Here is a 25,328-nt window from a genome sequence, read left to right on the forward strand (position 1 = left end):
TTGTGGGTTTTGAGTGATGTGAACAGAACATGGGAGTGATGGAGAGGAATTTAACACTAATTGAGCGATGCCACTTCAGTCTTAATAAGTAGAGAGTGAAGGAGTTAAAAACTGAAAATAAACAAAAATATATACAGATTATTCAGAAAAGCATCAATTCATTTTTTTTTCAGTTAAGGGACCTTTATCTGCTTTTAAAGTTGAATTGGCTTGATTTTATTAAAAAAAAAACAGCAGAAGAAGTTAGGAGCCACAAGAAGATTACCAGAAATCCAGCAAAAAAGTAAAAAACAAAACAAAAAAACAGATAAATAAATAAATACATAAAGGATATTATTCTTATTATTATTAGTAGTAGTCGTAGAAGCAGTAGTAGTCATAGTAGTAGCAGTATTATTATTATACTTTTCCAGATATTTTTCCCTTTTTTGTTATTATCTTAATAATTTACCTCTCTGTCTCATTCATTTAAGAGTAATTTTCAGGTCATTGGCTTTTCCTAATTTCTTGCAATTTTAAGGGACATCTCTTGCCAAGTTGCTCATTGCCTGTTTAGCCATGTTTCCAAAAAAACAACCCAAAAATAAAATCAAACCAATTTGCTCAGATTTCAATGATTTAAATGCATATGAGAGGCTTCTGAACACAGCACAAAAAATGGTGGCGCTCCAGGTTTCAAAGGGTTAATATATTCATAACAAAACTTACATGGTGCTTCAGCTCTGCAAAAAAACCCTTAAAATTACCAGAAAGTTTTGCAAGAAGAAATAAACATTTCTTGTAAAGTTTAACATGGGTAAAACAAAAAATAAAAAGTTTTCCCCAGAGATTCACATCCAAACAGTCATTTATCTCTTCCCTGCAGAGGCATTAAAATCTTTTGGATGACTGTGACTCGTGCCCTTGTTCCCACCTGCTGCTGACAGCGTTCGCCCCGGCTGCCCATCAGCCTCATTTCTGTGATATCCGTTGTTTTTATAGATCTTATTTTTTAATGTGGGTATGGAAAATGTGTTCTGTCGGAAAGAATGACTCACTCAATAAAGGCCTACATGCCTGTATTATGATATGACTGTCTTTCTCCACTAAGCTATCAAGTTGCTTCGGATGTTTAGACTATGCATCTGTTGCCCTATAATTTTAGGTCAGGCTGCAGCCGTGTTGTCTTAAAGCCGTTGACTAAATCATTCTTCCTGCTTACTAATTCATCATAAACATTAACCCGCAGCGATGTGTTTGTCAGAAAGGCTTCTGGACAGCCCGTTTTTTTTTTTTTTCTGAGTCTTATTTTTAGTCCTGGTTATTTATAGCAGCACGTATATTTAGCCCAAACCACCTGTGTGTCAGTGAACTGTGTACGCTTTCTCTCTGTGTGTGTGTGTGTGTGTGTGTGTGTGTTTGCTTTTCATGCCCAATTTCCAGCAGTAAAGAGAGCGATGCATGCAGGAGCCAGTGCTGCGTGTGGACCACAAGGTGGAGAGCTGGAGACTAGAATTAACTAATGATTGTCTTACACACACACACACACACACACACACACACACACACACACACACACACACACACACACACACAGCTGTAATGGGAGCAAGCAGCAGCACAAGACAGAGGAGGAGGGGGATAATGAATCAGAACTTTTCTTGCAGTTTATGTCACTGCAGCAGCTCAAACTACAGGCTGAAGATAAAATATGTTAAGTGTTATATAATAGTGAAGATATTACTTTAAGATGCAGAAATTTCATATTTTAGCGCTATTGAGCCTTTTATTAGACTATTAGACTAATGAATGAATGTTCTGCAAACAGGAAAGAAAGGCATCATATAATTTGCACAGTGAGGCCTCGACCTTAACCCTTTGAAACATGGGCAATATGACTTCAGTTCTTTCAGAAAACGTGGGAAAAAGGCATGGAGCAACTAAAGAGAAAAAATGTAACTAAAATTGGTAAGAAATTATTTTAAACAATAGTAAAAAAGTAGCCATTCAGCATTTTTGGAAATACTCTCATTGATTAATTCTTTTTTACTGTTTTTTTGTTGTTGTATTTTCTCTCCCTGAAGCTGTAGTGGAGCTGAATTGAATGAAGTTTCATGCAAACTGAACATGCTGCTGCTGCTTCACTGTAATCCTTCGAAACAATGAGTGACTTGGCGAGATGACCCCAAAAATTTGCAAGAAATTAACAAAAAGTTGCAATAATTTTAACTAAATGTGCACACAAATAAAGGGAAAAAAAAACAAAAACAAGAATTACCTGAAAAAAGTGCTAAAATAAATATAATTGTCTTTTTTTCTGTAATGTAATTTTTTTTATATAAAATAATAAATGTAATTTTATTTATATTTTTCCCTTGTTATTTGATAATTCTGTGCAAATTTCTTTAATTCGCAGGTAATTTTCAAGTCATCTTTTACCATTTCTTTTGTAATTTGCAGGGGATTTTACAGGTTGCTGATTGCCTTTTCCCCCATGTTTTTCAAAGAAATTAAACCAATTTCAGTGATTTAAATGCTTATGAATGGCAGTGAATGGCAGTAGAGTGGGCGCCCCATGTACAAAGGCTCTGTCCTTGCCATAGCGCCCTCGGGTTCAGTTCCACCCTCGGCCCTTTGCTGGATGTCACTCTCTCTGCCCCCACTTTCACACTGACATATCTGCCCTATCAAATAAAAGGGAAAATGCCCATAAAAATACAGTTCAGTGACTATCCTCACTCCTGCTGAAAAAAACACACGGATGTGACTGTGTGCCGGCTGGTCGGCTGCAGTCTGTATCAGGCTCAGCCAGCAGTAAATGGACAGATAGAAAAAAAGAGCATCACAGTAAACCAACACTGTATGATCTGCTGCCTGAATCACATCAGCAGCTCTGGATTGGTCTGTTTGGGATGCATGATAAAAAGAATACATGATGTTTTTAACTGGATTACATAGAGACGTTAATCAAAGCGGCTCGTTTTAAAGCAGCGTCTGGCTACTTTTGTCCGTCTGGTTAGCTGACTTCAAAGTGAGCTTCCCGAACACAGCCTCTGTTCTTCGACAGGAAACATGATCCATCTGAGACAGGAAGTGGAGACGCAAACCAGAACAATTCAGCATCACTTTATTGGAATTGTTGGCACTGGTGTTGTTTTAATATTCATAAAATCTGCTTTATGTTGCAAAATAACAACATTTAAATGACATTGTGACAACAAATCCTCAAATTCCTCTGTTGTTGTTTTGTAACAAATTCAAGGCAATACAATATTTGTATTTACAAAAATCTAAGACATTAAACAGGATTCATCACAAATAAGTTCACAAGTTTTTGTGTGAGAAGGTTTAGTGAACTGGTTGACTTCCTGGTAATGACATAACAAATGTGATTCCACCACCAGTTTTCCATGTTTTTCATATAAACTCTGCTGACTTTACTCATAATAAGGGACATTACTGTATTTGCCCCAATGACCTCTGTTTATTTACAGCCCACAGTGACTGAAGTCATGAAGCATAAAATGTAGAGACCTTGTTTTTTAATGTGTAACTAAAGTTTTGGTCCTCTCTCTAATGTTATTACAAAAACAAATCTAATCAGCTGACAAAATCTCAGTCCACTTTGAATCTTTCCCAGAGCTTTCTGTGTGTTCTGCATGATCTTCCTCAGCAGCTCACCTCTCATCCATGTTGTCTCAAAAATTAAGATTTAGAGTTAACCTCACGAACAGCAGTCGATGAAACAATCTGACACAAGGTCCATAAAAAGTATAAAATCAAATTTTACACCCACTAAAATATACATTTTCTTTCATTGTTTGCCCTCAAGTCTACAATAATATGAACATTACAATAACCCTGTAAAAACACCATTAATTTATATGTATCTATTTCAAATAGTGAGTCTTTGTACATTATTGGTTAAGTATTTGTATTTTGTGTATCAAATTCTGACTCCCTGTAAAGGTGGCTGTATAAAGTTTGTGGTTTTATCTTGAATGCCAATAGTGACCACTTTTAAAAATGTCAAAACATCCGTATAAACTTATTATAATCACCCGTGCAGCTTAGTTACATGTCTCCACTCTCCATTAGTATGCTTAATATATTGCTTATGTCAGTAAATACATATATTTCTATTGATCAGCACTTGCCATTCAAACCAAACATTGAAAACCTTGATTCCAAGCTCAAATTAAGTTACTTTTTCACATTTTTCACTTTTTACATCATTAATGAGGAAATTATTCGTGACACCGTCTGAAATGTGAACGTAGCAGAGAGCAGAGCAGAGCTGCTGTCTGACTCTGCATTAAGAGAGATGTGCACATTTTCGCATGCGGAGCAGCTTCATTTAAATGAATATCCTTCAAACCTACAAGGGCTCAGACTTTGATACTCAAAAGACAGATTTTGGAGTGTTTGCCCCCCCCCCAAAAAAAAGACATGCTAAAAAACAGAAGCCAGAATTCTCAATATTGTTACAGTAAATCAGGGCCAGTAGATTCCTCAATATTCCTCTTTAGCATCAGCTTTTTTGAAGAAGTGTCTGGAATGAATGGCCGCTTCATGGCTTTGTTTTCATATTTCTGTGTTTGTGAGATCATTCGGCAGAGTCAACATGTCGACATGTTGATTTTCTGCTTTAGATGTTGAAACCTTTGGTTCAGGGCGACTGTCGTTCACAAGTTCCACAGTCACCGTTGGTGGTTTCAGGAGTTTTTCTTGGTGATTTTGCTGCTGTAACTTCGGAGAGGGGCGCGGGGAGGATCGAGGTGAATGTCGAGGGGAGGATCGAGGTGAATGTCGAGGGGAATGCCTGGGAGATGGTCGCAACTGCTTCTTGTGCTCGTACTCCTCAGCGCTGACCTCGGGGACCAGCACTTTAGCGGTGTGATTGAACAAGGTGTAATCCACCCTGTAGTGCCTCCTGCTGACCCGGATCATCTCCTGGAACAGATGACCCCAGAGGATTTCAGCCGAAGTGTATGAGGTTCGGGTCTGATGCAGCATACCTGTGGAGTCGTCTGTGTAGGTGAAAGACACCACCAGCTCAAAGTCGGCTTTCCGAAGATCTACCAGACTCATTTTGTACAGCGGGCTGCTGGGTTCGATCCTGTGGAAGATGGTGGTCGGTGTGACCAGGATGATGTCCTTCTGCTGGATGACCAGATTTTCGTATGTCACGTCCCGTTTCCCAGTTGCATGCACTGTGGTGTGGACTATCTGAGCGCAAGCCGTCCCCTCCACCAGGTGGTTCCTGCGGAAGTCCCCGACTCTCCAGGAGAGACACAAGTAACCATCACGAAGATTGATAACGGCACTGTTGCTGAATCCCACCGTCTGTGCCCTCTTTCTTGCCGAGGCCATTTTGGCGACAACAATCCCGATGACAAACGTGTCGATGAAGCAGCTGATGACGTCTTGTATGGTAACGATGATAATGGCAATCATGCAGTTCTCGGACATTCCTCTGAAGCCGTATCCGATAGTCGTTTGAGTTTCAAGCGAGAAGAGGAAAGCAGCTGTGAAGCTGTGCACCTCGTACATACATGGTTCATCTGTGGCGTGTTTGGTGTCACCGTGAGCAAGAGCGATGACCCAGAATAGGATGCCAAAGAAAAGCCAAGACAGGATGTAAGAAAGGGCAAAGATGAGGAACATCACCCTCCATCTGATCTCCACCAAGGTGGTGAAGATGTCGGTCACAAACAGCATCCACTCCTCGGGCACATGTCGAAACACCACATTACAGCTGCCCTCTTTGCGGACGTAGCGGTATTTCTTCGGTTGAGGTCCATTTTCAGTCTTCACAGTGATGTCATCGGTCGGGCTCACTGATGTATAAAGTTTATGCATCTTGCAGAGTCTGTTAGGAAGACAGCAAAGAACATTTAGTAATTTTATTTATCACTGTTACCCAGTAAATATCAGCAAACTTTAAGTCACTGTGCAGGATTTCACTACCACTGAGAGGTGCTAGAGATGGAAATCTTCGAATTCTGCACATGGTGGCTTTAGGTCTCCACCAAAAATAACCCCACCATATAATTAGACAATGAGACGACATTTAAAGACTATTATATACTCGGTCAACACTCATAACGCCTTGTTTATTAATTGAAACTTTATTTCATAGTTTCAAGTTTGTTGAGATTTTAGCTTTTAGTTTGTGGTTTTGTGGTTCAGCTGGCCCAAAACATCGAGAGAAAGTCATTAGTGCAATGCAGGTCATTACTGCAGGAGCAGACAAATGAGACCAAACAGCCACTGAAAGCTGTCTGATCGCTGACCCACATGAGGAAGCAGCACAAATCTGACATTGAAACCTAGATTTAGTTGTGACCAAGTGAGTTTCTGCACCAGTTTAGAAAAATATTGTATATGTATATATATTTTCCTTTTCATATTTTATTCCCTCTTAAAGCAAAATGAAGCCCAAGATTGCAAATGTTCTGCATAAATAGGAGTGTAAATAAAAAGTTTACAATATTACATTGATTATTTGGGAACTGCAATATTTGCTGATAGAAAGTCTACAAAGGTACAATTTTAGTTTGATTTAATTAAATTCAGGGGCCTGTGGTCGATATGGGACGTTATCTATAAATATCCTTATTATCTTTTTCTTGGCTGCTTACCATTATCTGCTGAAGCTGCAAGCATTTTGAATATTTAGGAAGGTTGTGTGCTTGGACATAAATGGTGACACATATATGTACCATGGGAATTTCAAAATAAAGGCTTATCTAATAGATGAAAATTTATGTCAATATTTTCACTTTGCATGGAAAATATTAAATGATTGAACTGATATATCGATCCAGATTTAAATGTAGACACTCTTTCAGTCAGAGAATATTGCAGATATTGAGTACAATAAGTCTGCAGCACAGTATTTCTACTGCTGATTGAGTGCATGTGTTTCCACTGTTGGAAAAGGAAAAATTAGTCTAAAACAAGCACAAGGATTCATACGAATCTTGATAGATGTGAAAACAAAAACACAGTTAACAAAAATCTGTTTAATTACGAAATGTTTTGATGCCCCATCGTCAACACAGATCATTCAGAACATTCCCAAAGGGCTTTTCCTGTTGCTCTGCTTCAGAAAACAGCCCTTCACTTAAACCTGTCTTGCCCATTTTCTGACTTTTTTTCCCCCAACAGCTATTGTTGGATGAAACAATTAACAGCTGAGTCAGAAACATCACTGGAAATCTCCAACCTCGTGCTCTCCCTCCTGTAGCATCACATCTGAATACTTAATGAGCAGCAAGACAAAGAAAAAGTCTTTGAAAGAGAATAAAACAGTTTGTGTGCTGCCCGTTTTTTAGTTGTTTGGGCAGCTGCTGATGTAACACTTTATGCCGCTGAATTTTTTTCTACTTGTACAATAAATAAGGACACCTAATGTGCAGAAATATCTCAGCTTCGCATTTAATCAGGCTTTTGTCGTGCACTGTTTGTATGTATACCTATGAAAAATAATGCATCAGAATGCACCAAAATCTCTATATAACCCTTCTTATTGTGAAGGCCGCCATCACACAATGAATGCAGTGACAGAGGGGCAAAAGGAAGTATTAAAACAAGTAAAAAGTTAGCTTAAGTAAAACAGGTTGGATTCAGGGATTGTTCAAACAAACACAAGACTTTCCCTCAGGAGACCAGTGTTGGTGTCGCATGTGAAACAGGGATAATTTTGAGCTATTTTTAGGTATGTAACCATGTTCTTCCTCCAAACCTAACCGACGTAACTTTGCATTTAGCTCGCCGCTTTATTTTTAGTACATCAATACGACATGATGCTAAATCATGTTTCTTTCTCTGATAATACACTGCATGATTTTACCTGTAGTATGACTTTATGTTAACTCAAAACTTGAACCTCGACTTATGTAACTTAATGATTAGTTTAGCACGTAACTTTGTGTTTAGTATGTAACTTTAAGTTGAGTAAGTAACTTTACATCAAGTATGTTAGGTGACGATGACCGACCATGATTCTTTTCCTAAACCTTATGTATGTAAATTCCTGTTTTGTACATAACTTAACATTGAGAACAAAGCATGATGACTACCCCCGTGATTCTTTTCCTAAACCTAACCTACATAATTTTATGTTAAGTCTGATACATGACAACACTCAAACATTTTTCTATTACTCAACCCAGCCTTTGTAATTTTACTTTCCTAAACCTAACTCACATAACTATACTTTTAATACCTATCTCTACGTTTGGTATCTTTCACTGACTTGTCATTAGTTTTATTGCATGTGAATGCTACATTAGTTGATCAAAACAGCTAAAATTCTGTAAATGCATCAAATGCTGCAGGTAAAGGGAACATTTTGCTACTTAAAATAATCTGTTTAGTGATCAGTAGTGTGTTGCCGTGCCACAGTGGGATGTCGTTTGCCGCAGTAACATTTCACTCTCTGTAAACATACAATAATGTTTCCATGCAAAGGTTTGCTGTTGTCCAAACCAATGGCCCAAGACCTTTTTTTTCTGGGTGGAGGTCAAAGAACTGTCAGAGGGCCAATAAAGGAAGCGCCACTGGACTGAACTGGTCTAAGTTAGCGGGGGAAAATGAATGTGGAAACTGGAATAGTGTCATGGTGCGATCACGGGCAGAGGAAGGATCAATCACAGCCAAACCACTGAGAGCATCCTCTACGCCCAAAACAAATGGGGTTTGAATCACCGCTATCTGACTGAGTGAACTGGGCTCCAGTCACAGACTCCACTTTCTCCTGGCTACAGCCAGCGTCCCCTCTGCCAGACTGCGGAGCTCACTCCATGAGGTCATAGGAATAACGTCCTATTAGCTTCCCATAATCCCCTCCTAACTACCCTGATATGGACGAAAGAAGAAAAACGCAGCATCCTACTGGAAAACCGAGAGATGCTGAGTGACTGCAGCATTCATCAGTTATCAGTCTGAACTCAAACCTCCGTCTGAACTGCAGATATCATCTTAGAGGAGAATAAAAAGTGCAAAGACGCGCAGATTTTGTCCTCAGTAGCACTAAACACAGGTGTGCCAAAAAAGCTGCTGCTTCATCATGCTGCGTTTCAGTGCTTTGAATGGTTGTGTAAATGCCAGTATCAGTATACAGGTTTTCATTAACCCTTGAATTGTGCAAATTGAAACTGCGAAAATAAAATACGGCTAATGGAAACGAGTCCTTTTCGAAAAAACAACTTTTTAAGCTCGCATGAGGTGGTGTTTCAGGTGATTTGAAAAAGACATATTTCTCAAAACTACAATGGAAACACTTTTTTGACTTTTACAGGTCACATGATGTTACGGTTATGCTTTTGTCAGTAGGACCTGGGTCCTTCATGATCAGCAGGAGCTACAAGAGCTGTTATTGCATCACATAACTCTTAAAAGTTGAGTGGATCATCCGGAAGTTTTGAATCCACAATTCTCTTTGTGAAATCGTGGACTATCAGCTCCCAGAAATCCCCCATACATGACCGCTCGATGTATAAGGGGCCTACGTGGTCAGAACAAGTCTAACTCATCATAAATCATCATAATCGTATCAAAATTTCAGTTCCTTCAATACTTTGGTTTTTAACTAAATATCTGCAAATCTGCCATCAACCTCAATAGTACTTTGGGTATTGTGCTAATTTGCAAATTTTAGCACGCTCATACATACGAAATAAACATGACATCAGGCTGCGGGCAATGTTTAAGCATAAACACTGATATTGTCCAATTCTATCTTTTTTTGTTATTTGTGACCTTCATATCTCTTGAACGTCGGATCCTTGGTTCACATAGGACTTAATGGAAGTGTTTTGGGGTTGTCAAAATTGTATGACATTTTTAAACCAAGCGATGATAATAATCAGCAGATTAATTGATAATGAAAACATCTGTTGGTTGCAGCGTTCCTGTTCACAAATAGCTTATGCAAAGAAATATGTAGGTTAAAATATAGAATATCTCGATATATTTGAATTGCTACTTGATATATTTTAATTGCTCTATAAGAGAATTAAATTAAAAAAAAGAGTGAATATTTATAAAATATGTCATTATTCAGTGCTAGAGCTACTGTTCACTCAGTAGTTGTGCTGTAATTTTATCTCCCTACACCGCAGAGTCGGGACTAACGAGGCGTAATGAAGACGAATGATCAGGCAGTCCATGCAGACTTTGTCGCTCTAAAAAAAGAAATAAAGCCTGAGCTCTTCAAGTATCTTCACACAGGCGTGAAAGTGGGATACTCCCATCGTTTTTCATGTGGTCGGCTTTTAAACGCAACCACAAAAGATGCCATTAATCCTCTATTAATTCTGCATTTTTTATCGTGATGTAACGGCTGTCGGAGTGATTTTGACCTTAACAGCATGTGGAGCATCGGGCCGTGAAAAGAGTTTTTAATCAACACTGAATGTTTTTTAACTGGTTCAAGATCCTGAGGAAGAATTTCCACCATGCGCAGTCGACTCAATATATTGTGTACGATTGTAATATTTGGGATTATTTGATAGACAGTCATCATGTTGAGCATTATAAACTGTTATAATTAACCCTTCGAGCTCTGCTTTAATATTACACACACTCAAAACACTCTGCACGTAAAATCCGCGTTTCAAAATAAAGCTTTAAAAAATATTAAACATTAGTATTATTTTTACTTTCATTGAGATATTTGTTTTTACTTAACATCTGTCGTTATCAGAAATATCAAATATTTATAAATTTATTAAAAGTGCCAGGTTGATGTCATGATGCCATGTTTTTAGATGGAAAAAACAACAATTTAATTATTTTCAGTTGGTTTTTTAAAATTTTTTTTTAATCACACCCAAGGGTATGTCAATGATTAGTACCAACATTTACTTTCATTCATTATTATTTTTGTGCAGTGTCCAATAAACATACCCACAAAATGTGCTTTCAAAATCAGGCTTTAAAAAATATCATTCATTAATATTATTTTCTATTTTCATTGAGTTTAAGATTGAGTTTAATCATTTTCAATTAACTACATGCTAAGTTGAATTTATTTATTTATTTTTTGTGATAATGACAGCCTGGGATATGTCACTGAGCAACATTGATTTGACAGTGCATCTTGTGAATCCATACGCCAAATATGGTTAAAAAAAAAAAGATGTAATCAGGGGGTAGTAAAAAGGGTAGTAAAAGCTACAAATTTCAAGTCAAAAGCCCAGAATGACTCCCAGAAATAATACAAGTCATGTTTTTCTGCTTTGATGGCTGTGGGATCAAAAATGTCAGTTTGAATGGGTTTCAATGGAGCATTTTTTGACCTTAACAGTCTGAATGTAACTATTTAGTTTCCACAGTGTATTTTAGACTTATTGTAGGAGCTGAGCTGCAAATTCACAGCCTGGACAAAAATACACAATCTGGACTAAATGTACTGCATATGCATGAACACAGCCAAAAATTATCAAAAAATGGAGAATGAAAAGCATGTAAAAATGCAGCAAACAGTCCCGGGGGGTTAAGAGATGTTTCATGTCTCAGTGTTGTGGTTTCACCCACAGAGCGTCAGCCCTGATGGCGCTCTGTGTTGTGTTGACCCACTAGGTTGAGCTGTTTTCTCCACATTCACTCTGCGGAGCTTTTGACCTGAAACAAGCAGCTCTGTGTACAAAACAAGACGTTACACAGAACAACCGCCTACAACCACAACACATCCTGACCTTCGCCTTAAAGTTTCCACTGCACTCTCTGCGAACAAAGCTCTGACACTGGATATTCCTGAGGTTTAAATCGCTGTTTTTCACAACAACAAGAGGGTCCTTTTGTATTCTAAAGTTAGACTAAAGGTCCACAATCCACTGCTGACCATCGAGGGGTGAACTCTGGAAACAACTTAGGCAATTGGCTTGTTTCCTCTGCTGCTCGGGGCACTTACAACTCCATTACATGCTCACTTACTGCAAATGACATTGTGCCACCCATCTGTGGTTCACTGGGACAGAACCGTGTGCACGGGTGGCTAGCCTCCGCTCTGCCCCGCGGCTTTCTGCCACCTCTAATGACCTTCAAAAACCCCACTGCAGAGAAATATTTCCATCTTAACAAGCCACTTTGTCGCTTGTCACATGAATGCTCTGGCTGCGGTGGCGAGGACTCGTTTCAGGAATATTTCTGGTCAAACCTGCTGACGTTGATCTGAACTGAAAGTTTTAATGTCCACAAGTTTGTTTAAAATGCAGTTTAAAGGCCACACAGCTGAGACTTTAGAAACAGTTTCAAAGGTTAATGGTTTATGCAAGCTTCAAAGTGCCAAGTGGACCAGAGCAAGTATTTAGTTTTAGTTTGCTTTATCTGAAAAAAGCTTGAAGGAGCAGTGAGTAAGAGGAGCATTCAGTGGCGTTTAGCAGAGAGGACTGCAGATTGCAACCAGCTGAAACTTCTCCCAGTTAGGAATCAGTGTTCAGGTTTTTACCAGGAGATGAACTGTACACAGAGTTTTTTATTTTTAGTAATCATTCATCTTTTCGTCATGCTCATTTATATTTTTTTTCTTTAAATTGATTATTTTATTAATTTATTTAAAATTATATAACATCTCAGGTCATTCTAAGCCAGCCAGGATGGAGAGGGGAAGGGAGGGTTGGACAAAGGGTTAAAATTTTGTTTTTAGAGTATCAGTAACTACAAAATTTGAAAAAGAAAAAAATGGCCACATATAAATAAGATGCAGCTATGTATATATAATTTAATATTATACTTTGCACAAAACTAAATCTAAATTTGATCACAAATAAAACGTCCACAGAGGTCTCTTTCTCTTCAGAACAAACAGACCTGGTGATTTAAATGAGTAAAAACACTTAATAATGCAATTTCATGTTTCATAAAATCTGTTTTTTCTCAAACTTTTGTCCCAGAGGAGCTGCAAACTACAGCGACCAATGCCGAAACCCTTGTCGTCCAGTTTAATTGTGCTGCATTCAAATGCCTTTCACAAGCTTTTTAACTCCTTGAAACCTGAGCAATTTTTTTTTTTAATGGGGGGAGGAAAGGGACTGACCAACTTGGCAAGAAATGTCCTAAAAATTGTGAGAAATTTGTAAAAGATGACATGAAAATGACCTGAAAATTTGTATATTATATCTCTATCTTTTTTTACTTCTGTTGTTCAGGTATTTATTTATTTTTTTAATAATTATTTCATATCTTTTTATTATTTTCTCTCTAATTTTTAAACCATTTTTTTAGTTTCTTGTGACCTTATGTTTTTGAAACAAATCAAACTAATTTGCTCAGATTTTAAAGGGTTAAAAAGGGAGAACTTTGATCAGACGCGGTTGTTAATTTCTGTTGATTCAGTTTCCAAACTTTCTCTTTTTGTCTATGAAGGATTTATGTTTGATTTTAGTGAGTGCTACTGAATTTAAATGAGTAATTTGTTGCTCTTTAACTATTTCCTGTCAGCAGTCAGAACTGTATCATTTCTGTAGAAAACCATCATGACCTTTCGGAAGACCAGTCCTGCACGATTCTCTGTTTAAAAGATCAATAGTCTCATATTTATGAAACAGACTCGGCCCTGTTGTGTCAGCAGTGATGCCGCCTCACACATTCACACCTTATTTATGTAACACTACTCTTTTTTTATTCAATGGCAATTTTCTCTCAGTAGGAAAAGCCACTAGTTGTTTTTCATACATGCAACATAAAATCTGATATCGTTTGTCTCAGAATTTGACTGGCTTCCATCGTGAAACATGAGCACAGACATTACTTATCACCTTGACCACATCTTGTTTTGTTATTTAACCATTCAGGCGTTGTGTTACTGCTCTTAATGCTGCGGCTCAGGTTACCGATTGTTCTGCTGTCCTCAGATTTTTCTTCTTTTTTCTTACACCTTCAAATAACCAGCATCTTGTAATTTTCTCAAAAAATGCACAGTGTGCATTTTGATAAAACGGCCTATCTGAGATTTATTTTTCATTAGCCAGTTTATTTTAAGAACATGCCATTATTTTCCAAAACATTTATTCTGAGTAAAAAGCAAAAGTAAGCCAGATTTTAGTATCTAAATATCTGACATGTACACATACACCCTAACATATGACATATTCCACATCCCAATAACAGAAACAGTAGATTTTAATAGATGGATTCCTACCTTTTAGTAAAAAATAAAAGCTGAAGCGGTTGCAGGTGAGTTTGTACCTGAGTAGAAAAGCTGTGCGAGGGGCCGTACTGCAGAACAACAGTCACCTGCTGGACTGAGCCGGCCCACTTGTCGCTGCAAAAACTAAAGATTACCACCTCCCTTCAGCATCACATGGTGTCATTACACACAGCTGAGGGTTTGTGAACGTCCGTGAATATGCATGAGTGTGTACTGAGTGCGTACGCAGGTGTTTAAACTTCTTAAGCAACACAGCATTCAGTTTTCTGGGCGTGAACATGATTTCATGCTCACTTTGATCCAAACTTATATACACCTAAATATTGCAATACCATAAACTTCAGTTTTGGAGCCCGCGCTACTGTTTTCTTAAATCATTGAACTCAACAGGCCTATATTTGGAGGAGGCGTCAATACGAAACAGGCTTTTCATACCTTTCACACAAAACTGTTGCAGTTTGTTGGGGGCTGTTTGCCAAGCAGCGTACAGGGTAAAAGTGAGGACCGATTATGATTCGATCAACAACCATTTGAACATTTTTGACATGTCAGTGATTCTGATTGGCTGTCATCAGGCTCTTGCACAGTTGAAGCAAAGCCATGAGAGTCCAAAAATGGAAAAATTCTTAATTAAGTCATAGAAGTCAACTTCGAACAGCAGCAAAATTATAATGAAACCTTAAAGGTCAGTGCCCTTTTTTTCACTCTGGCTGTCAGGAGGACTGGGTGGTATGGCCTTAAATAATACCATGATATTTTGGGGCAATATCATGTACACATATTTATCACGATATTTTAAATCTCCTCAAAAGCTTCATAAATATTCACGATATGACAAAATACGTAGATTGATACAGTGACTATATTATATGTATGACTGTTTGTACTCGGACAAAATAGTAAGATTTTTGATTATCTTCAGTAATGTGGATTTAATTACTTAAGTGGGTGAACGCAAGTATTAGAACAAGTAAAGCAGTCTGATAAATTTAGAAAATTACTACACTTTGCTGAAGCCTTTAAAATCTGGAAAGGACAACACTTGTTTCATATCATGATATGACAATATTCAAAACCTCAGACGATATGTGGTCTTACATTTTAAATTTGCTGCTTTTCTGTGTCTAATGTGAAAGTAAATTGAATATCTTACAAAACAATACAATTTAAAAGCATCAACCTCAAAAGAACTGTGATTGACTAAAACAGTTTTCTTACATTTTATAGATGAAATCTTTTATCATTTAATTCAGCTGAAAAAAAGAAAAATCAACCATGAAAATAACTGCTTATTGATAGAAGCAGCCTCGTGTTGCTATTTACATTATACCATCAGCTGCATACAAGGAGGATTCAGGATTTAAAATAAAAAAAATCGAAGAGCATTCGGAAGATTTTTGATATCAGTGTCAGAGTTTAGTATTTGTTTCTGTTTTCAGAGAGAAAATGGTCTAAAGTGAGGTGACATTGCTCCTTCTTTCTATGTTTAGCCAAATATTTCAGTAAAACTCCTTGTATGACAACACATTACAGCATCGCCACTACGTCAAAATATTTGTTGCTCCATAAGAATTTGATCTCTTCACACCATCATTCACCAATAACAAATTGGTGAACACTGTCCCGTCCTTTGTGCCTCTTTTTGACCAAAATCCCTTATTCCCAGCCTGAAACTCCTTAGAGAGCTTAACTCACTTAATAACCGCTCTGCAACCAAACTCTGTTCATTGTCCCGAGCAGAAAGCCTCACTCAGGTTTCAGACACGGACGTCTATTGACGGTCGGCCTGCTCTCGGCGTGCAGAAGAGTTTCACAGGTCTGTCATATTGTGATAACACGGCCGGTCTTTCTTATGTACCCACGGACAGATCTGGGACGATGGAAATGGGAGACTGCAGTCAGGTCAAAGTGACTTTTCCATCCTGGTGGTGTTTATTGTATGAATAGTGTGCAGATGATGGAGCCTCTGAGCAGTGTTGTGTAAGGGCGCTCTGTGCCTTTAAACTGTACGTGTCATTTGACCCGGCCTCACATCGTCAGTTCACGATCAATAAAAGCTGGACAAATGTACATATTCATATTAGGGCTGGGCGACATGGAAAAAAGTCTTATCCCATAATTTTTTTCATATCAGTTGATATCGATATATATCAGGATATACACTAAATCACTATTTCTGTCGAGCTTAAAGGTTCCCTCTGACTCCTAAGTGAGATATGAAGATATAATAAGGTTAATTTTGGTTTAAATATTTATTTTCTGTCAGACATTGAACATGACAAATATACTGTAGAACAGGCGTCACCAGCTGTGACCGACCTATTCTACTAAAACTCAAAGAGGTCCAGTTACTGAAATTTCCTCCCAGCAAAGGTCCGAGCCTCATACCTAAAATCAATATCACCATTAATTGAACATTTTACTTCAATTATGATTAATGAACGATTATTTTTCTTTTTGCTCTTTTTTTTGTGGTTTGTTTTTTGCCCTCATAGTTCACTGACACAGTTTCATGTGACCATGGTGTGTTGGAGTGTAATAAACATATGATAATTATTAATTATTAAACCTTCCAGCATTATATAAAAATGAAAAGCTCCATCTTAAACAAACTTCAGGTAAATTGAAGCACATTGTGCTGATAATAGGCCAACCTCTCCTGACTGCAGGACTCTGACTTCAGCTTCTGTCAAACTTCTGTGCTGTTAATCATTTTACTCAGGAATTAAAAACTTTTGAGTCGGCCTACTTCTCCTATAGCTGCCAACAGCCTGCCGACATTCACAGTTAGAGAAAGGCTGAAAATAAGCTCATGTGCTTGTGGCCCCGGGCCCCCAAAACATTACATCTGCCCCTGGTAATAATAATGAGAGCTCAGCGCAAGCGGCCGGATGAGACACGGAGCGATGCGTCCTGGTGTTTCTAAATAATTCATCCAAAGTCTGATTAAAGCTGCAACTAACACAAAGTCGTCTGTAGAAGTCTAAAGAAGTCACTTTCCACCTCTGCAGATGTGTCTGTTTCAGACACTTTGGTGCTTCGAGGAGAAGCTGCGCTCTGTTTGTCTGTCTCACTGCGATGCTGTCGGACCATAGCCGGCTCCAGCACCCAGACATGTTGGACAGACCGCTTCAGCGCGGACATGTCCAACCGCCCGCAACAGCCAACTACGCTCCAGTCGACTACCAAGCAGAATGTGGTGATTTAAAGTACGAGTCTGCATCAGTAACAGAAAGAAAAAGTAACAAGTCTGATTTTTTTTTTTTATTAATTGAATGATACAGAAAAGAACTAGAGCAGATCGGCACTGCAGTGATACTTTTAGCTTGCTAGGAAGCATAAGGGTTAATAGTGGAGCTTGGAAGCCTGCTGCACTTCCACCTGCTGTCTGGAGGTGAAGCTCCATAACTAGCAGCCAGGTACCGACATTTGGCACAAATTAATTTAATGAGAATTGGTACTCAGTAGCATTGACATAATTCGATCAGTACCTGTAAAAAGTGCCGAGCCTGGTACACAACTCTAGTTCCACTCTTTCAGACATAGCTCATTTTAAGCATGTGAGTTGACAGGAGTTCTTAGAGGTATCCTGTCAGAGACTGAACGGTCAAAGAAAGTGACATTTTTGATTCTCTTGTAATGATATAAGTTTAAATGTAATCAGGTGAGTCATTGAGGTGTAACCTCTGGAGACCATAAATGTCCATAGCAAGTTTCATGACTATAGCTGTGGAGATCTCACTAGCATTTTGGACTGAGCAAAAGAATCACAATCTTCTGCAGTCACCAGCGTTATGTTTGAGAATTTGGTGAGAGTTTGTGGGTCACTCAGTCATGAATCGGTCCAGCGTTTTGCTGCGACTGCACTAAAAGCTCTCTGGCTCCTGCAGCAGGAAAACAAAGTCATGCAAGCTATTTGACACCTTTGTAAAATCTGCAGACTAAGAGGGCAAGGCAAATTAAATGACTCAACGGTTTTATTTTTCTACTTGGTGCACAGTGGGGGGTCCTCACAGTAAATACCTTTGGGTGTCTAAGAGTATGTCTGTGAAACAACGCCAGCTTTTACGTTTATGAACCTGACTGCATTTTTTAAATGTGAACGAATGTGTGTGAGTGTGTGTGTGTCCGTGCGTCCGTTTGTGTCTGCGTGCATGAGTGCTCCGTGTGCACACAGTTGGTGGGTTAACGGGGGTCTCAGCAAAAGTGCACCCATAACAAATCACTTCATTTCCAGGAAAAAGAAATAATTTGTTCCCAATAAAAATGATCTACAAAAATACACGAGCACAATGTTGTGCGCAGAGCTCTGATCAAACGTTCCAGCACCAAGCCAAGGCACAAAATTAAAGAGGCCAGAAAGATTTCAGGGTGTGAAAACCAGACACATGCCGCTTGCACTGATTATTCCCAAATTTCAAGGAAAAAAGGAAGATCATTTTATATAGCGAAAGATCAGTTGGGATAAGCTGCATCCCAGAAAAGGTGAACTGAGGTAACAATCACTTTCAGTTAGTTCGTATTCTAAGTAAATCCTTTTTATTAATGTGAATCACAGCAGTTACACTTCATGTGCTTAGATTTCTCATGAATTCAGTCTCAGCAGAAAGAGGCACAAGGAAAATTCATGCACCCATTCTGGCAAATTAGGCAACGTAGTGACTTCTTGCACTCTTTAATATAATATTAGTAGATTTTCTTTTGTTTTTCTTTCTTTTTTTACCCCTGAAAGTGTCCTTGAGATATCATGTTCACAAGAATGAGATGGATGTATGGTCACAATGACCATGACCCTTGACCTTCAACCACCAAATTTTAATCAGTTCATACTTAAATCCTAGAGGATGTTTGTGCCAAATTTCAAGAAATTCCCTTAAGGTGTCTTTGAGATATTGCTGTCCTAAGAGTGAGACAGACACAAGGTCCGTGATCTTGATGTTTAACTGCCAAATTCTTAACACTTTACTGTTGAGTCAAAGTGGACGTTTGTGCCAAATTTGAAAAAAAAGTCCCTCAAGATGTTCCTGAGATATTGCATTAAGGATAATGAGACAGAGGCATGGTCATAGTGACCTTATCTTTTGACCTATGACCATCAAAATCTAATCATTACTTTGTGGAGTCCAAGTGGACATTTGTACCAAATTTTAAGGAATTCCCTCAAGGCGTTCTTAAAATATCGTGTTCACAAAAAAACAAAACAAAAAACAAAAATTAAAATATGTAAACACTTGTAAATTTAAGATGCTCACATTTAGATTACATTCTTTTTAAAAAATTTTTAATTTTTTTTAAACTTAAATCTGTTTTTAGTCCAAAATAAAGTGTCCCAACTGACCCTTGTAGGCAGAATTTGGGGGAAATTAACTCGTACATTTGACAAGATTTTGCCTTTTAGCATTTGGGTTTGGCTCTTAAAAAAATGTTCGCAGACACCTGTATCTGTTTAAAGATGAAATTATTTTTATGACAGTTTAAGTAGTCTGTGAGTAATGGAAAGTTATTTCATGTTAATACAAAAGTGTCCCAACTGACCCTGCTCCTCCCCATATAATATGAGATAATTACACTTCCTCTTGAATTGCAGCCGTATTAATCAGTAAATGAGTCTTGGCTCTTAAAATTTGGCGTGATAAGTAATGAAAATGTACATCATTGGGATGATCTTTGCTGCGAATTGTCATCTGTACCTGTCAGTCACTCTCTCAGTGTATTTTAGACCACATTGCCGGGACCCACTGCCATGCGGCGTTCACGCAAGAAGCCCTGGTGGTCAATCCATCCGTGTCTCCGTCCCACATTTGTTTCCTGTGTTTGCGTGTGTCCACCTCTCAGCCATCTGTGCAGCGCGTGTATGTGAGCGAGTGATTGCATGCGTGTCGAGTGTATTCCTTGATTAGGAGGTTTGTGGTCGACATGAAATGGTTCATAGTGTATCTTCTCCTAAAACGGCACAACACAAGCAAACAAACAGCTTAGCAGTCGGAAGCTGTTTAACAGCTGCCGCTTGGTTTTGGTTCACTGCAGTTCAGCTGCCTGATAATGACTCTGAACACTGTACTGAACACCCTGCTTCTGGTTTCACCTGGTAGAGACCGGCCTGCCTTTTATGGTCATTACATCGACCACACTTCAGCACAGGACACAGATTCTTCCCCAAACTGACGGCCTGTCACCATAACTACCTCTGCTGGATGATATATATTGTTTAGGGCTGCAACTATTGACAATTCAAGTTCAGTTTCATAGACTGTATATAAAGATGAACAACGTGTCCCCAGTTACACCCACTATGCTTAAGTGAAGTTAAATACTCCAGATGCAGCTGCTGCCGCCTTAAACTGATGAAGTCATTTAGAGTCTGCGCTGTAGCAACCTCCGTGGTGCATGTTTCCACCAAATCATGCGTCTGACCGATTGCAAGCGGCTTCATTGAAAACAAGCGCATGCATTTGCTGTGACAGCTGTCAATCATGACTGAAAATCCCTCTTTTGTATCAAATAACTTATTAAAACCAAACTTACTATGAGAACAAACACTTGAACAAACATCAGGGTGATGAGAACTACCTTCAGTGACAGAAACCATACTTTGAGTTTTTAGTTTGGTCTATTTCCCATTCACTAACATGGAGGGGCGGGCTTTACGACCTATGCTGCAGTCAGACACCAGGGGGCAATCCAGACTGAAAAGCTACACTTTGGGGGAACTGTCATATTGTCCATCTAACTATACAGTCTATGCTCAGTTAATGTGCTGATTATATCCACAAATTAATCGATTACTTGTATAGTTTTTGAAACTTAAAAAAAACCCCCAAAACTTTTACATTTGATCAGAGCTGCCAGGTTTTACAGTTTGATTTGACACTACCCACACAGTTATGATATAAAACTGGTTAAAAATCAGCCAAATATCCTTTAAAAATAGGGATTTTAGTGGTTCTTCACCTCTTATGTGGCATCCCATACTCACTCTTTGCAGTTGGTTGTGTTTGGAGCCAGATATCTAATTTTCGCCCTGCATTTCTTTGTTTGCTTTATTCCCTTCACCACTTACTCTCCTGTGTGTTCAGGCCGCCTTTGAATTACAGGAGATTTAGGTTAGCCCTTGTTACTCAATTGTATAGGAAACAGCTGAAATTTCAAAATGCTGTTGTTTAAATCTCAAAGCTCTGAAGTAAGAGCACACCACACACACACACACACACACACACACACACACACACACACACACACACACACACACACAGAGCCCAAAAAAGCGATAAATTGGTCTGGAGGGAAATTCGGGCTCAAAACACTGGCTGAGGATCCGCGAGGCTCCAGTAATTTCACCGTGTCTCTTGTTTCATTCAGAAGCTGCTGCTGTGTGTGTGTGTGTGTGTGTGTGTGTGTGTGTGTGTGTGTGTGTGTGTGTGTGTGTGTGTGTCTATGTGTGTGTGTGTGTCTGTGTGTGTGTGAGTTTGATACGCATTCTTATGTCACGGCTCATGATACTGTGATGTGACACTAATCTAGCTGAGCACCACCAGGGGAGACAGCTACTTTATACTGGCTCCCAGTCACAAAGGGCCATTTGGCGAAACTTTGCAGGTTTCCATCTTCACTCACTGTTGCTCGCTCGCTACTTTTCAGCTCCTTCATGTATCTTTAATTTCTCTATATATGGTATTGCTGCATTGTTCAAAAACAGATAAATAATACAAGAGAGTTGCAGGGTTGGAGGCAGACGGCAATAGAGGGGTGGAAGTTTTGCTCTGAGATTTGCAATAAATAACAACACAGTATATTCAAACAGTGCTCCTAATGAACAGTCCAGCCCCTAAAAGATAAATTAATATGTAAATATTAATATGTAAATTAATATAAAATTAATATTTTTTAATCATGGCAGGACACCACAAATAAATAAATGTGCGGGAAACCCTGTTTTAAATGGTCAAATTTATGATAAGTTGCTGTGATTGGACAAAATTGCGAAGTGGCACAGAATTCACTGGGATTGTCTAATTTTGTGATTAGTACTGCGACCCTATTAAAGTGTGGGATTTTGGATTTTTCAGTCTTAACTGGAAACCTGAGACTAGATCTGAGACTAGGGCTCTGCGATAAATCAATTTTATCCATTAATGTAAATTTGGGCGAAAATGAAAATCTAGATTTTGTCTTTACCCCCCCTCTCTTTGGGCTTCTGTAGTTCATAGTGGGCTGCCCATACTAGGCCATATCGCCCAGCCTTCCTCGAGACTTACTTGCGACTTGCAAAGCAATGACTTGGTCCCACCACTGTAACAATGACCCTGTAGAACATAAAATGTCCCATCACTGCGACCTTTAGGCACCCGGTTGTCCCCCTGAAAATAAATAGCAGTCTCTGCTGATTTAATCCTGACTCAAACGCTGTAATCATCAGAGAATGTGCAGCCTCAGCCTCATGATAGAGCTATTTTTGCTTTAAGACGTTAATTTGATCAGACTCATAAAAGATTAAAATCTCCATTAACCTATTTGGTTTTAATCACAGATTAAACGCTTTATAAACTCTTGTTTATGGTGCCATGCTTCGAGTTTGGATCTATAAAATCAAGGTGTCTGAAACTTACCGACACAAAAACAATTTCCTTCGTCTGTTTGTGTGTTTACTGGCGATTATACAGGCGGGGGAAACGGCCTCTTAGGTACCTCAATAAAACCAGGCCTGTGTTTACTCGGCTCATACTATACAGTCAGAGGGGGCAACGTTTGGAAGCAGGAGCTACATCGTATTATGTCCTCACTGCTGTTTCTTTTGTAACGTATCTGCTCCCTCTATTGCACAATTATGTCATTTCTTTTTAAGTTCAAGAAACACGATCGGCGCTGTAACATCCAGCGTTTGATCTGCCAAACTTCATGTCTTTGACTTCGCCGGATGAAATGATTCAACCTCTGAGAATCCCTTGGAAATATTTTTGTTTAAACAATCTCATTCCAGCTGCACTAAAAATATCATCGACTTCGAGCGTTGTCTTGCGGTCTGCACGAGTTGGGTTCGGACATCAACTGCAAAGTTTCCAATCAGATTGACAGCGTTCTGCGGGGCGAGTGTTCAGATCTTAGCATGAGGTCGAAACCCAATGATTTGACTGCAGCTTTCTTATTTAGCCTCAAATTCATCCACAATCTCCATCAAGAAAGTCTTGGCTTCATTTCTCTTTCTGAGGTAAAAATAGTTTTCGGCACAGCCAAAGAGTTCACAGTCAGGAAAACTGCGTCGTTTAAAGAACTTAATGAGACCTTTCACAAACTGATGTTCACAAAGATAAAAACAGCCATAAATGTCTTTCTGTATCTTTTTTGAGCTGTACAATAACGTGTGTGAGACAATCACTTACTCTGGGAGGTGTTCAACTCTGAAACTGTGAAATCAGGCACAGAGGCAAACGGCTCTGATGCTTTTTTTCAGTGTTTGTCCAAAAATTTTACAACTTAACACTAATGCCAAAAATTAAATCCCATCAAAACAAGCTGTACTCCTCGCTTAAAATCCATTTTGGCTGTGAGTGTTTTCTCTCCTCTAAAAACGTACAGTATGAGCCCAGAAACTCTCATTGTACATTAAACACCACTTCAGAGATGACTGACCTGATGGCATGTGGGGACAAAGTCTGACCACAGAGTGCTGAATAACAGTTTTTTGTAATCATTAGTTTTTTAAAACTACTGTGAGTGAAACACAAAGATGTGGTAGAAACGTCACTGTGGAAACGTTCAGGACTTGTTTCTTCACCTTCACCTTCGTACCAGGTCCTAGGGCTGAATACCAGAGTATACCAGGGTATTTAGAAATCCTTAAGGTGTGTTTTTCAAAACTGTCATACATCCAGGCGCTCCAATTTCTGTTAAACTCATTGTATGTAGTGCACAGCATGCACCATCAGAGCTCAGTCTCCGCTCTCTACTGGTGGAACAGGCAGTTGAAAGCCACAGCGACACCTAGTGGTGGATAGGGATGGGCATCGAAACTCGGTTCTATTGTGGACCCAGTTTCGCTTTTTCTAAAACCTCAAAAATCTGTAAAGTTTGAGCTTATCGATGCTGCTGTCAAGTCTCATGGGTCCTTTAACAAAACATTTCATCTCGAGTTAAGTCGCCTCAAGTGCTCAAAAAAAAGTGCTGAAAATTGAAAACAAATATCAAAAATAGTCTATATGCACTTTTTTCTGTAGCATAATTTTAAATGTGTAATTATAATAAATATACTTTTTGGGCATTATTCTCCAGGGTCTTTTTTTATTTTCCCACTTTCTTAAACTAATTTTCAGGTTATTTCCTTGTTTTACTAATTTCTTGCAATTTGTGTGACATTTCTTGCGAAATTGATCCTTGACTTTTATTTCCAGTGTTTTTGAAAGAAATTAATTTGCTTAGGTTTCAAAGGGTTAAATAGCTGGTGAAAGGCACCTGAATGCAGCACAAGGAAACTGATCCAGGTTTTAAAGGGTTAAAGATATTGAATTATATTTGACTTTTTGGTTTAATTTCTTGATAACATAGCTGCCTACCTGTGGTATTAGCGCTGACATCAGCTGCTGCCTCACTGCTCAGGTGTGACGCGGTGCCTTTAAATGAAATCCTGCAGGAGAAAACACTGGATAACCCTCTTAGCGCTGAGCTGTTTTCCGACTTTCTTTAATATTATGCAACGGTTTGACCACAGGCTGGAAGCACGGTTTTGCCTAATAGACATTATGAGTAATTTCTTTTATTTTTTCTGTCCCCAGATGTGCTCCTGCAGCCGCGGCCCACAGAAAGCGTCATACACCTCTGCAGAAATCCCAGCAGCCGCTGGTGAAATCACCGGGGAGGCTGAACATCGTGTGGATGTAAATGCACATAGCATGAGAAAGACAAATTAAAGGTCAGTTTTTCTTTCCCCCAATCTCCTTCTCTTCTCTTCACTTCGACACAGCTTTGGAAAATTCTCTGGAGTTTATTTGTAGATTGAAACAGTGGAGGAGAATGGCTTGTAAGTGTTTCCAGCCATTTGGGTTTTTCCACGGTTTCCACTCGCTTTTTAGCCGAGTCAGCATCTTTGGGACATATACCTTTTTTAGTTGTCGACTACAGATCCTATGCTCATGCCGGCCTTTATCATCTGATAGTAAAATTGTAAATATCGTCCGCTGTAACTAATAGATTGAGC

The 25,328-nt window shown here is 38.8% G+C and overlaps 1 protein-coding gene and 1 long non-coding RNA gene across 5 annotated transcripts in view; one reads left to right on the forward strand and one right to left on the reverse strand.

Annotated features, from left to right (window-relative positions):
- Positions 1-25,035, forward strand: part of LOC148186274 (uncharacterized) — a 69,029-nt gene extending 43,994 nt beyond the window's left edge. Inside the window, exon 3 of one of the 2 annotated variants that reach the window (XR_015775031.1) lies at positions 24,907-25,035. This is a non-coding gene — a long non-coding RNA (uncharacterized LOC148186274). Of the gene's footprint in view, positions 1-2,063; positions 2,262-24,906 lie in introns of those variants that run through there. The other variant, XR_015775032.1, reaches the window with a different exon arrangement.
- On the reverse strand, positions 3,090-23,702 carry kcnj16a (potassium inwardly rectifying channel subfamily J member 16a). 3 transcript variants are annotated; one of them, XM_042507748.2, is made up of 2 exons: positions 23,518-23,702; positions 3,090-5,851 (listed from the first exon to the last, which is right to left on the reverse strand). In XM_042507748.2, the coding sequence occupies exon 2, from the start codon at positions 5,839-5,841 to the stop codon at positions 4,564-4,566; it is 1,278 nt and encodes a 425-aa protein (XP_042363682.1). In that variant the 5' UTR covers positions 5,842-5,851; positions 23,518-23,702; the 3' UTR covers positions 3,090-4,563. The 3 variants fall into 3 exon arrangements, with proteins under 3 accessions (XP_042363682.1, XP_087926488.1, XP_042363681.1); XM_088070362.1 differs by lacking the exon at positions 23,518-23,702 and adding an exon at positions 14,179-14,341; XM_042507747.2 differs by lacking the exon at positions 23,518-23,702 and adding an exon at positions 14,132-14,340.
- Positions 25,036-25,328: the final 293 nt, after the last annotated feature.

This window comes from Plectropomus leopardus, chromosome 19 (assembly GCF_026936395.1).
Source record: "Plectropomus leopardus strain MGB_pleo_1.0 chromosome 19, ASM2693639v1, whole genome shotgun sequence".
Lineage (NCBI taxonomy): Eukaryota > Metazoa > Chordata > Actinopteri > Perciformes > Serranidae > Plectropomus > Plectropomus leopardus.

Coding starts and splice junctions, on each gene's coding strand:
- kcnj16a (XM_042507748.2), bottom strand. CDS start 5,841: ATGCATAAACTTTATACATCAGTGAGCCCGACCGATGACATCACTGTG.